Source organism: Mastigoproctus giganteus, chromosome 3 (assembly GCF_048544385.1).
Source record: "Mastigoproctus giganteus isolate SK-2022 chromosome 3, ASM4854438v1, whole genome shotgun sequence".
Lineage (NCBI taxonomy): Eukaryota > Metazoa > Arthropoda > Arachnida > Uropygi > Thelyphonidae > Mastigoproctus > Mastigoproctus giganteus.
Window position 1 is genome coordinate 11800345 of NC_143577.1, and position 17856 is coordinate 11818200.

Genomic DNA, 17856 nt, shown 5'->3' on the forward strand with positions numbered 1-17856 from the left:
AAACTAAAGTTTCTGCACTAACCATGAATATGTTGTTCCCAAATCGATCCCTATCACTGTTCCTACACCTTCTTTCTTATCATCATCCCTTTTGGTAGCTACACTGGTCAATGTCACTGCAACACATATCAGTCTTGCAACAATCACTAATATTCTTGCCTATATAAAATAATTTTTTGAGAACCATCATAAATAAACTATACAAACAGCTTGAACTATCTAAGGGGTAAAAAGTTAAAAAACTTATTTTAAAAATAAACTATAAAATATCAGTGTAAATACACCATAGTGAACTCATAATGAAAAACTACATAAGTAGTGTAAAGGTATCGACTTAATTGTATCTCATATTGTGACTACCTTCACAACGAGTTACCACGTACTGCATTACCTTGAACAAGTAACGCTTCACTAATAGAGAAGACTAGTTACTTATTCTCAGTGGGCACCACTACCCAGACAGCACTGTTTCAAGTCTTATTGGCCTATCCTTGGTTGGTGGGAGGGTGGGTGAGTGGGTAGGTACCCTGGTAGTGTTGCTATCATGCCAGCCCAGTTGTGAAGTTGAATTTATGCTTTTACACTACTTACATAGTTTTTCATTATGAGTTCATTATGGTGTATTTATACCGATATTTTATAGTGTATTTAAAAATCATAATATATTATGCCTTGAGCATTTAGATTTTATTTTAAAATAAACATTTCATATTAAAAAAAAGTGTGTGTGTGTGTGTGTGTGTGTGTGTGTGTGTGTGTGTGTGTACACACACAAACATAAGAATTTCAGAAGTTTCTGACCTACCAATCAAATAATGAAGCAAACTAACTAAAAAAATTGAATGGCAAATGCCTAAAAAACGGTACTCACCTTGTATAAATCTGCAATAAATTTATTGGTAAATGGTGGCTGAATTTAGTTTGGAAGAAGCATTAAAAAGAACTAAGGCAGAGAATGGGATAAAAATATTTTTAAACAAATTTTAAAATGAGCGCAAGGAAGTAGAAGTGCAGATCTCCAATCCTTGGTTGTCATAAAAAGGTTGAAGGACGCGAATGAAAGAATGAAATAAAAGAGAAGACCGGTGGTGCCAATAGTTGTTGCGAGAGACTTTCGTTAAATGAACCGTCATCAGTTGGCAAATGGAAGAGAAGTGAGCGCGTGTTGTATTTAAAGTTGGTCTATACTCTCGTGATACTCAAAAGAGAAGTGAGCGCATGTTTAAATACAACACGCGCTCACTTCTCTTCCATTTGCCAACTGATGACGGTTCATTTAACGAAAGCCTCTCGCAACGACTATTGGCACCACCGGTCTTCTCTTTTATTTCATTCTTTCATTCGCGTCCTTCAACCTTTTTATGACAACCAAGGATTGGAGATCTGCACTTCTACTTCCTTGCGCTCATTTTAAAATTTGTTTAAAAATATTTTTACCCCATTCTCTGCCTTAGTTCTTTTTAATGCTTCTTCCAAACTAAATTCAGCCACCATTTACCAATAAATTTATTGCAGATTTATACAAGGTGAGTACCGTTTTTTAGGCATTTGCCATTCAATTTTTTTAGTCAGTTTTGTCACGGTATTATAAGACTACTATAATTTCACTATCGTGAAGCAAACTATAAATGAAACATTTATTCAACAGTTGCCTTCTAATAACTATACACATTTGACAAAATCCCCCTCATCTTTTCTAAGCCACTTATATAGAAGTTACTGTCCTAGTCCTCTTGCCCAGTGCTTTTAATAATTTAAGCTGCAGAACCCTTTTTTGCAAACCCAATTTTTTTCATAGAACCCCAAAATATTTAAAAAGATGTGTGTACAAATTAAAAAAAAATCAGCAACAAAACATTTGCAGAAATACTGAGATCTCCCGTGGGAACCTAATGCTTCCACAGAACAGACTGAAAACTCCAGCCCTAGCCACTACTCCTTGACTGCTGAATAACATTATTTATACCAAAGGGTCATCCTTTCATGTTTTTTTTTTTTTTTTTTTTTTAAATATAGGAAAAATGCAGTAATCTAATGAGGCAATATAAGGAGAATAGGATAAGTGTAACAACAATTCATAATTTAAATCTTTGACAGCCTATACATCAAAGTTACCTGAGCTTTGTGACTGGGAGCACTGACATCCAGGAAGACAATCCCTGTTTGTGAAGACTGCTCTACTATTGCAGAGCAGTCGTTCACAAACTGATGACTTTTCTAAATAAATCAGTCAACTACTGAGTGCCGGGCACTCAGGATGAAGGGTCCATAGTCACGGATGGGCATTAGTGTAGTATTTCAAATAGAGAGCTTTATGGTAACTGAAAAAAAAGCTTCCAGTACTCCAGCTTGGCCTAAAACTGAGGAACTAACGAAAATGTTGTCTATTTGAGTCTTTCCAGTTGTGAATGACAAGGGTGTGAGAAGGGGGAAGAAGTGACTTCCCCCTCACCGAGGTGACTGGCAGGTGAGGGCCGTGCAAGACTCCATGCAGGCGCCTCCCCACCACTGCCGCCTCAACACTGGCTCTCTGAGTACCTCCTTGCTGGGACAACTCTAGCTTTGAAAATTGTTAAAAATACTTCTTGTCGCAAAATTTATAAACGACCTTTATAGAATTATTAACTATTTAGCAACCTTTTGTCACCAAAAGGAGAGTTACTTAGTACAAAGAAGTACGCTATCGAAGTGCAATAAAGAATTGTTTTTTTAATTTTAACACAAAAAGTAAATGATAGATTTCAGTCGGAATAGCTTTCCCTTGATAAGCATTGCATAACGCATATTTAATGTGGTTTTTAAATTTTTAGCTATTACTCACATTTCGAAAATTACTCACATTTTCCTGTCTGGTGCCACCATTTTTAATTTTAAAAATATTTTAAAATTATATTTTAAACCTACTCGTTGAGCTCTTTCCAACAGTATATAATAAGCTATAGGTTGTCTACAACATTTTTGTTCCCCCACATTTAACCCCACCCCCCATTTCTCAGACCATTTTTTGTCAACAACGATCAATATGGTGTTATGTTGGCCCACATGATGTACAAACCCATGCAAAATTTCAAGTCAATAGGTTGAGTGGTAGTAGTGGCATGTGATGCAAGAAAGCAAGTTTTGCAGCATCAGCCAAAAAAAAAAAAAAAAAAAAATCACACCATTCCCTCCAAATGCCTGTCCAGTTCCTCCTTAAATTTATTCAACCTATCAACTTCCACAACGACAGATGGAAGTTTGTTCCAGCAATTAACCACCCGCTGGCTAAAGGCAAATTTCGGCACATCTATTCTACATCTGTCTTTTCTTAATCTGAATTTATGCCCCCTTAGGTTTGTAATCTGAACAAGTGGAAAGATCCCATCAGAATTCAGCGTGCTCAACCCATTCAAGGTTCCAGAGATACAATGCTGTGACAGACAGACGGACAGACAACCGAGTGACATTATAAGGGTCCTTCGTTAGACTATGGACCCTAAAAATGTTTTTTGATGGATTTAATAAATGCATAAACTTATTTTAACAAATTAGTAAAAAGAACTAATTCAATTTCTGTTCTGAGAATGTTTAATTTTTTTTTTTTTTTTTTTTTTTTGGGGAGAGGAAAAAAAAAAAAAGAAAAAAAAAAAATCACATTTCATTAATATATAAAATTAAGACTATTATTATTAGTAGTAGCATATTATGCAAAAAAAAAGGAAGCTTATAAAGCATCAACAAAATAAAAAAAAAACTTCCTATATTACCTGTCCATCTACTACTACTTTGAATTTATTCAAACTGCCCACTCCCACAAAACAACAGATGGAAGTTTATTCCAACAATTAGCATCAGCAAAGGCGAATGATGAAAGAAAGCATGCTTATGCAGTTTCAGCCAGGAAAAAAAAAAAACCCCTCAAATTTTACCCATCCATTCACTCCAAATGCCTGTCTAGCTCAGCCTTAAATTCATTTAAGCTATCAACTTCCACAAGAGATGGAAGTCTGTTCCAGCAATCAACTACCCACTGGCTAAATGCAAATTTCTAGATCGATTCTACAACTGTCTTTGCTTAATTTGAATCCATGTTCCTTCAGGTACGTAATCTGAGCAAGAGGAGAAATCCCATCAGCACTGAGCTTGCTCAATCCATTCAAGGACTTGTACACCTCAATCAGATCACCTTGCAGGTGCCTAGTCTTCAGGTGCTGCAATTTCGAGAATTTAAGCCTTTTTTGGTAAGGGTGCCCCTTTGTTCCCCTCACCAATCTTGTTGCCCTTCTTTGTACTCATTCTAGCAACTCTACATCCCTCATAAAATGAGGCCTTCAGACCTGTACACAGTACCTTATGTGTGGCCTGACCATTGCCTTGTACAACGGGATAATCATCTCTTTGTGCCTGCTAGCAAAATTCCAATATATCATTGACAAGACTCCATGACCTGCTCCTGCAACCCATCTCACTGTTCAGCAAACTTGCTACCTGACTGCACAATTACCCCCAAGTCTTTTTCATACTTCACTTCCCTGAGTGTAGTACCACACAGTTGATACGTTTCTCTTGGGTTGCTGCTACCCATATGCAGTACTTCGCATTTGTAAACATTAAACTTCAGTTGCCACTTCTCAGCCCATTTCCCCAACTTATCTAGATCCCGTTGCATTGGAATATTGTCGTTAACAACCCTACCAACCTTTGTATCATCTGCAAACTTGGACATTAAACCTGATATACCTTCATCAATATTGTTGATGAATACACAAAACAGCAATGGACCCAGCACCAAACCCTGTGGAACTCACCTATTAACTTTAGTCCACAAAGAGCAGTGTCCATTGATTACAACTCTCCGTCATCTCCCACTCAACCATCCCTTTATCCAATGTAGCTACTTGCCCTTAACGCCATACCACTCCAAATTGTACAGCAGTCTTCCATGTTCAACAGTATCAAAAACTTTCCTGAAATCCAAATATATAATATCAAAATTATTTTTTGCAACCAGTTCCTTTGTGACCACATCATAGTATCCAATCAAATTGGTCAGACAAGACCTTCCTATAACAAACCCATGCTGTGTCTTAACTATTACTGCAGTCTTGTCTAAATAATCTTGCAATGCTTCTTTAACCAGTGATTCCATTATTTTCCCTAGAACACAAGTTAAGCTAACAGGTCTATAATTACTTGTGTTACCCTTAGACCCCCTTTTGCACATCTCCAGTCCACGAGGACCTTCTCTGAGTCCAAGGAAGCACTAATAATTATGGCTACGGGTTTGCTTACTTCCTTTGCTACCTCCTTTAATTTAACTGGATTGATCTCAACCACTCTAGGTGCCTGCCTTATGTTTATCTTCAATAATTTCTCCTCCACTTTGCTCTCAGTTATTACAAAATAACTTAGTTCCTTGTTAGTTTGATAAACTTCTTGCATTCCACTCTTTGAATAACTCCTCATGTGTGAACATAGATGCAAAATACTCTTAGTTTATATGCTACCTGAGCAGGATTATCAACAGTCGAACCATCTATATTAAATGGACCAATCTGATTCATCCCTTTCCTTCTGGAGTTTTTATAAGTAAAGAAGTCTTTTTTTTCTTTGCATCCTTTGCCAAAGATTTCTTGTTATCTGCCTTCACCTCATCTCCTTTGTGATTTTATTACAGACTAGTTTATATCTGTGATAGGCTTTGTGTCGCCTGATAATTTATATGCATCCCATGCAAATTTCTTCCCTGCCAAGCCTCATCTGACATCCATTTAGGCCTAAACCTTGAACAGTTTCTTAGTTGTTATGAAAAGCCTAGAAGCCTCCAAGATTAGGTCCCTGAAGGCTTCCAATTTAGAATTCACTCTTGGTGACATCATTAGTTGTTTCCACTGTATAGAATTTAAAAAAAAAAAACTGTCTGAGACCACTGTAGTCACCTTTACAAAATCAAAAACCCTTCCCCTTACTCTTGATGGAGTTACATCTTTAAGTAAATCCCACATCAGTACACTGTGATCGTGTCACCTAGTGGTTCCTTTATCTACAAATTCTTAATGTATGAATAATCACTGCTGATAATCAGTTTAAGAGTATTACTCCCTCTGGTTGCCTCTTGAACATGCTGTAGAAAACAGTCATCCAATAAATCCACAAAAGCCTTGCTAGTGTGCGAGTGACCAACCGACAAGTTCTAGTCAATATCTGGAGAGTTAAAATGATCCATTATAAGAGATTCTGATTTACTGGCCAACCCTCTCTGCACAATTGTTCATTATATTCAGCATCATTAGGCCTATAACACACACCTGCTGTCATTTACCCTTTCCCAGTGCTTATGTCACACCACACTGGCTCAACATTGCATTGTCCACCAATATCAATTAGATGCACTTCATTCGATTTTATGTGTTTCTTAACTAACAGCATAACCCCTTCTCCCTTCCTGTCCTGTCTATCCTTTCTGCATACAGCATACTCTCAAATTCCAATTCTACACTGTTTATTTCAGCCTTTGATTTATTGACCAGCCCTTCAAACTCAAATTTATTAACTATACTTCTGGCATTGGTTTACATGCAAATATACATGCACCTGTTCCTACTCTTAGGAACAGGTGCTTTACATTAGCATAGGCATATGATGCAAGAAAGCAAGCTTATATAATATCAGCCAAAAAAACCCTTCTAATTTCACTCACCCACTTGCTTCAAATGTTTGTCTAGTTCTGCCTTGAATCTATTTAAACTATCAACTTCTACGACGGAGGAAAGTTTGTTCCCGCAATCAACAACCCGCTGACTAAAGGCAAACTTCAGCACATCTATCTACAACTGTTTTTCCTCAATTTGAATTTATGCCCTCTCAGGCAATTATTCTGAGCAAGAGAAAGAATCCCATCAGTGTTGAGCATGCTCAAACCATTCAAGGCCTTATACACCTCAATCAGATTGCCTCGAGGGAGCATAGTCTCCAGACACTAATTTGCAAAACTTAAGCCTTTCTTCGTAAGAGTAACCCTTTGTTCCATTCACTAATCTTGTTGCCCTTCTCTGTACTCGTTCCAACAGCTCTACATCCTTCTTCAAATGACGCCTCCAGACCTGTATACAGTACTCTAGGTGTGGCCTGACCATTGCCTCATACAAGGGGATAATCACCTCCTTATTCCTGCTAGAAAAATAAAAATTCTGCACTTCTCAGAGAACTTCATATCTGATTGCACAATTATCCCCAGGTTCTTTCCATTCTCTATCACTGTCAGTGTAGTACCACACAGTTGATAAGTTACTCTGGGGTTACTGCTTCCCATATGCAGTACTTTACATTTGTCAAGGTTCAACTTCAGCTGCCACCTCTCAGTCCATCTGCTCAACTTTTCTAGATCCTGTTGCAGCAGCGTACTGTGAATAACAACTCTGCTGACCTTCTTATCGTCTGCAAACTTAGACATTAAGCCTGACATACCACCATATCATTAATAAATACAGGCAATTCTTGCTTTACGTGTTTTTTTTCCCCCACGTATCAACAAAATCGAAAATATGAACATTAATTGCAAAAAATGAATGTTAAACATTTATAAATACTGCATTCCAAACCACGTGTGTAGCTATACAATACAGTGTACCCCGCTTTACAATATTAATCAGTTCCAAAGACACCATCGTATTTAAAATATCGTAATGTGAACCCAATAACACATTGTTTTTTGTTAATTTGTTTCAAGATCTCGGAAGTTGAAATTTATTTTCACTGTATAACTAAGCTATTTATCACTCTAAAATGTAATTTTTAAGGTCACGAGTGTAACCTTAAGACCATACAAGGGGCTCACATCTGTTGAGTGTGGGCTTGGCACACCCAGGGTCCTGAGCTGGATAACATCATTCTTCTCTTTCTTGGTGATTCCCTTTTACTTCTCTCTCTCTCTCGCCTGGTGCAGCACAAGCCTCAGGTTTCCTTGTACTATGTGGCTAATAATAATAATATAAAAGGTCGTGAGCGTGGTTTGTAAATTGTATTAGTTACCAATTCAAATCATTAAAATGCACTACACTTTCATCATTATCATATGTTCCGTTATAAGAATCAATTTTAAATGCCTTTGATATTTCTCTAAAGCACATTTCTGGAGGTCACGACCATAAAACAATTTGCACTTTTCAGTTTATTGGTCTTTTCTGTTACTGCAAGTAATTATAAACGTGTAGTAAACTCTATCTTCTTGCATTTGCAAAAATACCGATAGCTGGAATTGTGTGGTTTTTTACGTTATTATGGTGAAATGTATATCCCCTTTACTGAAATCTTCAATCGTATAAAAAACATAAATAAATTTTAAGAATCTTCCCTTAATTACTTTTTTTTTTTAAACTTTGTAAATTTGTTACACCACGCAAATAATTTTAGTTGCAATTTGTGGTTGCCGTTAAAAAAATGCTTATGCATGCAATTGTGAAATTTATAATTAAAAGAGATTATCTTGGAAACAAACACCTCATGAAACATTTCTGAAGAAGACTCCTTGTGCAACAAACCAATGAGTGCTGAGACAATAATGAGTGATAAACGAGTGTGCATTTAGTCAATGATGATGAAGAATAAACATTCTTTGACATTTCTAAGTCGTAAATAAAATCTCTATTATTATAATTTGCTTGATTTTACAGGCTACATTTTCATTTCTTTCGATAAATCAATCATTGTTTAAACATAAACAAATTAGCTAACTAATTTCATTGTCTATGGGAAATAAATTTCCACTTTACGAGTTTTCGCATTATAAACACGCGCTAGGAACGAATTAACTCGTAAAGTCGACAACTACCTGTACAGAAAACAACAACAATGGACCCAACACTGAACCCTGGGAAACTCCACTAATAACATTATTCCACAAAGAGCAGTGTCCATTGATTACCACTGTCTTTTCACACTCAACCATCCCTTTATCCATAGCAGCAATTTGCCTCCAATGCCACACTGCTACAATTTGTGCAGCAGTCTTCCATATGCATCAGTATCAAAAGCCTTTCTAAGATCCAATTATATGATATCAAAATTATTCTTTGCATCCGGTTCCTTTGTGACCACATCATAGTATCCAATCAAATTGGTCAGACACCTTCCCTTAACAAACCCATGCTGTGTCCAAGCTATAACTGAAGTCTTGTCTAGATGATCCTGCAGTGCTTCTTTAACCAGTACCTCCATTAATTTCTCTGGAACAGAAGTTAAACTTGCAGGTCTGTAATTACTTGTGTTGCCCTTTGATCCTCCTTTGTGAATTTAGGTCTCATTTGCACATCTCCAATCCATGGGTACCTCTCCTGAGTCCAAGGAAACTATAATTGTGGTTAAGGGTTTGCTTACTTCCTTTGCTGCCTCCATTATTATAACTGGATAGATCCCATCCACACCAGGTGCCTTTTCTTATGTTTATCTTCAACAATTTCTGCTACCCTTTGCTCTCAGTTATTACAAAATTATCTAGCTCACTGCCAGAGTTTAATTCCCCTCTGGCATTCCCCTCCCTGAATAACTCCTAATGCAAAATACTCATTTAGTTTGTTAGCTACCTGAGCAGGATCATCAACAGTTGAATCATTGATATGAAGTGGACCAATCTGATTCATCCCCTTCGTTCTAGAGTTTATGTAAGTAAAGAACTCTTTGCTGGTTTGCTTTTCAATTCTTGCCAAAGATTTCTCGTAACCTCCTACCAACTTTGCCTACCTAACCTTTGTGAATTGGTTACAGACCAGCTTATACCTATCATAGATTTCCGTGTCACCCATTAATTTATATGTATCCCATGCATTTTTCTTCTCTGCCACATGTCTCATTAGTTCATCTGACATCCATTGAGGCCTCAACCTTGAACAATATTTCCTAATTCATATGAAAAGCCTAGTAGTTTCCAAAATTAATTCTTTGAATGCTTCCCATTTTGAATTTGCTGTTGGTAACATCATCAGTTGGTCCCACAGTATAGAATTTAAATATGGTCTCAGACCACCACAGTCACCTATACGAAAGCAAAAACCCTTCCCTTTACCCTGATAGTAGTTACCTCTTTGAGTAAATCCCACCTGAGCACACTGATTACTTCCACCTAGTGGTTCCGTTATCTGCAGATTCTTAATGCATGAAGAATCACTACTGATAATCAGATGATTATTACTCCGTCTAGTCGCCTCTCAAACATGCTGTTGTAGAAAACAATCATCCAATAAATCCACAAGTCTTTTGTGGATTTATTGAATGATTTGATTAAACAGTTTGATTAACTTATCTATTGTAGGATTATTTTATTAAAAATATTTAGTACTATGAGAGGAAGGGATCAATATTTTATTTCCCCATTTTACTACATTATGAAATTTGTAATATAAAAAAAGTCTATCAGAGATAAGCATACAAATAATTTCAGATAAAAATAATTCTTAGAAGTCTCTTTAATAATGTATAGTTGAGAGAGATCAATTAATGTTATAGCTCTTTCCCGAGCTGTAACATTGAATTTAAAAAAATTATTAAACGTATGTATTAAAGTTAAATTTTATACATGTCAAACATTTCAAAGCACCATGGCTTCCACAACTGTAGTTTTGGCAAATAAAAACTGAATGGATGTGAACTTGTGCATCTAAAAGGAAAGGCATTTTGCTTGCTTGCTTTTTTTTTTTTTTTCAATAGTTTTCCCCATACAGAAAGAAAGCTGACCAACATTCAATTCTTAAATACCTATCTAATTCATACTTTTTGATGAAATGTGATTACATATAGGTGCAAGTTCCACATCCTCACATTGGCCACATTTTCATTTCCTTATTACCCAAGAATAAATACAATAACACAAATAGATTTGTCAAAAAACAGTGTTAGTTTTCTTCACAGGAATTAAAAATCTGAAATAGATACTTCAAACTTTGCTGCTCCATTTTCCTACCACTATAACTTATAAAAGAAACAGTTTGTAAAAAAGAAACTTCAACAGCAGGAAATATCACATGGGGAAAAGGGGGGATTGCAAACTCATAAAAAGATTATAAGAATGTGGTCAACATAACACAACAGAAATGCATTATGTATTTCTTTGTGGAGTTGATGTGGCCAACCTGAAAATTCTGAACATCATATCTCACAGAACACGGAGAGACTCAGGAAGTGCTCCACATCCAGAAATATCAAACTGCCAATCCAAAATCAACACAAAACAAAAATACACAAAACCAATACATGCTTCAATAACAATATTAAGATTGTGTAAGGTAATACTCCCAATTCTGCTACAGTAATTAAATATTCAATTTCATTTATTTAATTTTGTCCCTGGAAATACAGAATAGTATATCTATACATCCTAAATTTGTTATGTTGAAGCCATTTTGTTCTTTGATCGCAAGGGAGAAAAATAGCAACCTTGCTAATTCTTTACCGTACAGGTTTCTCTTGCTTGGTACTCTTAATTGAGACTAAAAACAGAGCAGTAAGTGAATCCATGTTAAGTTGGGGGGGGGGGGGTGGATTTATCGATAGGAAATTATTTAAATGATTTTAAATAGTTAAAATGAGAAATTTTTTGGCTGATGTTAAGGCACATCTCTAAATAACAATATTAAATGTAGCAGAAGCATGTAAACTTTTAAATATAAACTTTAAATAAATCATTTATACAATAAAACAAATACAGTACATTTTAAAGAAATGCAATAAAACTTAAATTACAAAACCCTACATGTATACTGTATATACAGTATTAACAAAAACAACTTGTTATACTATTGATTTTCAGACTTTTCAAAAACAAAAAATGTAGCATAAATTGAGTGCTCTCTAGAATTTTCTTTTTAGAATGTTCAATTTATTTTCCAATAAAAATTAAGATGGCTTTTCACCTTCTTTGTGTTATTAGCACTAGGACTCAATCTCAATTAAAGCCATTTAAAGAAAATTTAAAAAAATAATAAAAAAAAAGATAGTGTAGTTGAAACTACCTGCACAGTAAAGTTCAATCAATCATGTGGACACAAAAAGGCACATAAACAATACGTAATCCAGAATTAAACTAAAAACATATTTTAGCTGGTAAAGCTAAAATATAGAATATAGTAATAACCTAGTCACGGCATAAATTTGTTAAGAGGTGATTTTTGGGGATCTAAGAGTGACAAGTAATTACAGACCAGTTAGTTTAACTTCTGTGCTGGGAAAATATAATGGAGTCACTGGTTAAAGAAGCATTGCAGGATCATCTAGACAAGATAATCTTGCAATGCAGTAATTGACTGCAGTAATAATTCATACACAGCATGGGTTTGTTGAGGGAAAGTCTTGTCTGACAAATTTGATTGGATAATATGTGATTACAAAGGAATTGGATGCAAAAAATAATTCTGATAGCATATACAGCCACTCCCCGATTAATGTAAGGGTTGCGTTCCGCAGAACCCTACGTAAGTCAGATTTTACACAAGTTGGATTTTTCCTCATGCATGCGAGCCTAGAAACTGTGCTCACTGAATTGATTGTATCCAAAAAGAAATGTTTAACATGTAAATAGAATTATTTATTGCATTTATTCAATTTTTTATCTCATGCGCAGGAAAAATTACAAAAGCATACAATTTTAAAAAATTTCAAAATTATAAAATTACAAAAAAAAAAAAAAAAAAAAGAGAGAGATGACTGACGTTATGTCAGTAAGTTTTACCTCTCGAGCATCGTTGCCAGAATCAACGTCTTCAGCTGATACATATGGTGCTGCAGAGGTTGAGGGCTGTCGAGATTTAGAAGGGATCAGCCACACAACCTTACGAAAGAACATATTAATGGATGACTGGACAGTGGCTTTTTTTTCTTTTCATCATAGATTTCTTTGTAGCAAGCAAGCATATCATTCACCCCTCTGTTAACTTTTAAGAATTGTTCACTGTCAGGATCCATCTTCTCAAATCTCACCATTGCTGATGCAATTTCACGAAATAACATTGCCATCACTCTGGTGATGAAGTGTCTCGGCTCCTCATTGGGTTCATCTTGAGCTTTGTCAGCATTTTTTTTCTTTCACTATCACTGCCTGCAAATCAATAAGTTCTTTGTTAGATAATTCCTTCTCTTGCTCCTCTATTAATTCCTCCATGTCTTTGGCATCAACCTCAACTGAAGTAGCTCTGCAACCTTTACAATCATATCTGTAACCTCTTCATATGGTTCGTCTTTTTCAAATCCTTCAAAGCCTTTTACGTGCCATGGGCATATTTTCTTCCATGCACCATTTAAACAACGTTTAGTAATTTGGCCTTATTAATGTTTAAGATGGCATGTCTTACTGTAGACAATGCCTGAGCAAATGTTGTGCGTAAATAGTATGCTTTTAAATTTGAAATAACACCCTGATCCATAGGTTGGATGAGAGAAATCTTGTTTGACGGTAGAAATATGACTCGCATTCGAATTCAAATCATCTAGATGCATAGGATGTCCAGGAGCATTTTCTAATAAAAGCAAAATCTTGAAAGGAACATCATTACCTTTACAATATTTTTCAACCTCTGGAATGAAGCAGCATTTAAACCAATCCTCAAAGAGAGAGATATTGCAACCCATGCTCTCTGGTTCGATCAGAAATACATGGGTAAGGTGGCTTTATTGATGCCCTTAAATGCACAAGGATTTCCAGAATGGTAACAAAAACAGTGGTATTAATCTGTAATCTCCCACTGCATTAGGCCCAAGCAAGAGCGTGGCCATATCTTTTGAAGCCTTGAAACATGACATTGTCTTTTCCTCTTTTGGCAATGTATGTTTGATATGGTATTTTTTCCCAATACAGAGCAGTCTGGTCAACGTTAAAAATTTGCTGCGTTGAATAGCTGCCTTCATCAATAATTTTTTCCAACACATCACAAAATTTCTCTGCAGAATCAACACTGGGACTTCACCGCACGCTTTAATGTTTTAGAAAGCAGCACAATGCTTGAACCTATAAAGGGTGTAAGAATTTTTGCTGATGCTGTCGAGGCAGAGTTAGGTGGGTCGGAAAACTGCTAGTTGGGGGGGGGATACAAGGACTAATAGATTAACAGTAGCCACTGGCAGAGGTGGAAGTGATTCTTGCACTGCTTCTATTGAAATGAGCAGAAGCCTGAAAAACAAGATGCAGGATATTTCAGAGACTGCTGGGAGTCATTGCGGTACAAGTAAACACATGGGCTGTGTTAGGGTAGCCAAGAATAGAAACAGATGCATGTATAACTGCGTGTACACCAGTGCTAGGAGTTTGTAAATAAATTTGATGAATTTGAGGTATTGCTCAAAACATCAAAGGCAGATATTGTTGGGATATCAGACACGTGGTGTCACACAGATATAAGGAATGCGGAACTGGAATTTGGGGAATACAACGTCTACAGAAAGGATAGACAGGATAGGAGGGGAGGAGGGGCTATGCTATTAGTTAAGAAACACATAAAAACCAAGGAAGTGAAGCCAGTCGACATCGCTGGACAGTGCAGTGTTGAGTCAGTTTGGTGTGACATAAACATTGGGAGATAAAAATTGAGAGTGGGAGTGTGCTATCGGCCTAATGACTCTGATGAGTATAATAAGGAACTGTACAGGGAAATAGAGTGGGCCAGTAAATCAGAGAGTCTTATAATGGGAGATTTTAATTTCCCAGATATTGACTGGAATTTGGGGGTTGGTTACTCACACACTAGCAGGGCTTTTGTGGATTTATTGGATGATTGTTTTCTACATCAGCATGTTCAGGAGGCAACTAGAGGGAGTAATACTCTTGATTTGATTATCAGCAGTGATTCTTCATGCATTAAGAATCTGCAGATAAATGAACCACTAGGTGGCAGTGATCACAGTGTGCTGAAGTGGGATTTACTCAAAGAGGTAACTACCATTAGGGGTAAAGGGAAGGGTTATTGCTTCCGTAAAGGCGACTACGATGGACTGAGACAGTATTTAAATTCTATACAGTGGGACCAACTGATGATGTTACCAACAGCAAATTCAAAATGGGAAGCATTCAAAGAACTTATCTTGGAAGCTACTAGGCTTTACATACCAACTAAGAAATATTGTTCAAGGTTTAGGCCAAAATGGATGTCAGATGAACTAATGAGGCATATGGCAGATAAGAAAAATGCATGGGATACTTACAAATTAACACATGACACAGAAGCCTGTGATAGATACAAGTTGATATGCAACCAAGTTACAAAGGAGGTTAGGCAGGCGAAGGCAGATTACGAGAAATCCTTAGCAAGGGATGCAAAGAAAAACAGCAAAGAGTTCTTTACTTATGTAAACTCTAGAAGGAAGGGGATGAATCAGATTGGTCCACTTGATATTGATGGGTCAACTGTTGATGATCCTGCTCAGGTAGCTAACAAACTAAATGAATATTTTGCATCGACATTCACACATGAGGAGTTATTCAGCGAGGAGAATGCCAGAGGTGTATTCAACTCTAGCAGTAAGCTACAGAATCTTGAAATAACTGGGAGTAAAGTGGAAGAGAAACTGTTGAAGATAAACATAAGAAAGGCACCCGGGGTGGATGGGATCTATCCAGTTATATTAAAGGAGGCAGCAAAGGAAGTAAGCAAACCCTTAGCCATAATTATGAGAGCTTCCTTGGACTCAGGGGAGGTACCCATAGACTGGAAATGTGCAAATGTGACCCCAATTCACAAAGGAGGATCAAAGGCTGACACAAGTAATTATAGACCTGTGAGCTTAACTTCTGTTCCAGGAAAATTAATGGAGGCACTGGTTAAAGAAGCACTGCAGGATCATTTAGACAAGACTTCAGTTATAGCTCAAACACAGCATGGTTTTGTTAAGGGGAAGTCTTGCCTGACCAACTTGATTGTATACTATGATGCAGTCACAAAAGAACTGGATGCAGGTAATAACTTTGATATTATATACTTGGATCTTAGAAAGGCTTTTGATACTGTTGCACATCGAAGACTGCTACACAAATTGGAGCAGTGTTTCATTGGAGGCAAATTGCTGCTATCGATAAAGGGGTGGTTGAGGGGGAGAAGACAGAGAGTGGTAATCAATGGACACTGCTCATCGTGGACTGATGTTATTAGTGGAGTCCCTCAGGGCTCAGTGTTGGGTCCATTATTGTTTTCTGTATTTATAAATGATATTGATGATGGTATATCGGGCTTAATGTCCAAGTTTGCAGACGATACAAAGGTTGGCAGGGTTGTCAAGGACACTACTGACACTATGCTGCTGCAACAGGATCTGGAAAGGTTGAGCAGATGGGCTGAGAGGTGGCAAATGAAGTTTAACATTGACAAATGTTAAAGTACTACACATGGGAAACAGCAACGCCAGAGCAACGTATCAACTCTGTGGTACTACACTGACAGTGGTAGAGAATGAAAGGGACTTGGGGGTGGTTGTGCAGGCAGATATGAAGTTCTCTGAGCAGTGCAGATGGGTGCAAGAATAGCTCATGGAGTATTGTCAATGATATACAGGAATTTTTCCAGCAGGGATAAGGAGGTGATTATTCCATTGTATAAGGCAATGGTCAGGCCACACCTAGAGTACTGTATACAGGTCTGGAGGCCTCATTTCAAGAAGGATGTAGAGCTGCTGGAACGAGTACAGAGAAGGGCAACAAGATTAGTGAATGGAACAAAGGGGTGCTCTTACGAAGAAAGGCTTAAGTTTTGCAAATTACAGTGTCTGGAGACTAGGCACCAGCAAGGTGATCTGATAGAGGTGTATAAAGCCTTGAATGGTTTAAGCATGCTCAATGCTGATGGGATTCTTCCTCTAGCTCAGAAAAATCACCTGAGAGGGCATAAATTCAAATTGAGGAAAGACAGATGTAGGATAGACGTGCGGAAATTTGCCTTTAGCCAGCGGGTGGTTGGTTGGTGGAACAGACTTCCATCCCTTGTGGTGGAGGTTGATAGCCTAAATAAGTTTAAGGCTCAGCTGGACAGGTATTTTGAACGAACAGAGGGATGAAGTGGAAGTGGGTTTTTTTTTTTTTTGGCTGATGCTGCATAAGCTTCCTTTCTTGCATCAAATGCCTCTACTAATGCTAATGCTAATAAGATATTGTACAGGGAAATAGAGTGGGCCAGTAAATCAGAGAGTCATATAATGGGGGATTTTAATTTCCCAGCTATTGACTGGAATTTGTAGATTGGCCACTCGCACACTAGCAGGGCTTTTGTGGATTTATTGGATGATTGTTTTCTACATCAGCATGTTCGTAAGGCAACAAGAGGGAGCAATACTCTTGATCTGATTATCAGTAGTGATTCTTCATGCATTAAGAATCTGCAGATAAATGAACCACTAGGTGGCAGTGATCACAGTGTGTTGAAGTGGGATTTACTGAAGTAGGTAACTACCATCAGAGGTAAAGGGAAGGGTTTTTGTTTTCGTAAAGGCGACTATGATGGTCTGAGACAGTATTTAAATTCTATACAGTGGGACCAACTGATGATGTTACCAACAGCAAACTCAAAATGGGAAGCATTCAAGGAACTAATCTTGGAGGCTACCAGGCTTTACATACCAACTAAGAAATATTGTTCAAGGTTTAGGCCTAAATGGTTGTCAGTTGAACTAATGAGACATGTGGCAGAGAAGAAAAATGCATGGGATACATACAAATTAATGGGTGACATGGAAGCCTATGATAGATATAAGTTGGTCTGTAACCAAGTCACAAAGGAGATTAGGCAGGCAAAGGCAGACTACGAAAAATCCTTGGCAAAGGATGCAAAGAAAAACAGAAAAGAGTTCTTTACCTATTTAAACTCAAGAAGGAAAGGGATGAATCAGATTGGTCCACTGAATATTGATGGTTCA

General features: G+C 37.1%; 1 protein-coding gene across 2 annotated transcripts in view; it reads right to left on the minus strand.

The window, feature by feature from the left end:
• Positions 1-17856, minus strand: part of LOC150087712 (endoplasmic reticulum chaperone BiP-like) — a 69274-nt gene that overhangs the window by 38390 nt on the left and 13028 nt on the right. Inside the window, exons 1-2 of one of the 2 annotated variants that reach the window (XM_090369914.1) lie at positions 8504-8562; positions 23-88 (exon numbers count right to left, since the gene is read on the minus strand). In XM_090369914.1, coding sequence (XP_090226040.1) covers positions 23-88; positions 8504-8562 — 125 coding nt within the window. Of the gene's footprint in view, positions 1-22; positions 160-8503; positions 8563-17856 lie in introns of those variants that run through there. The other variant, XM_090369913.1, reaches the window with a different exon arrangement.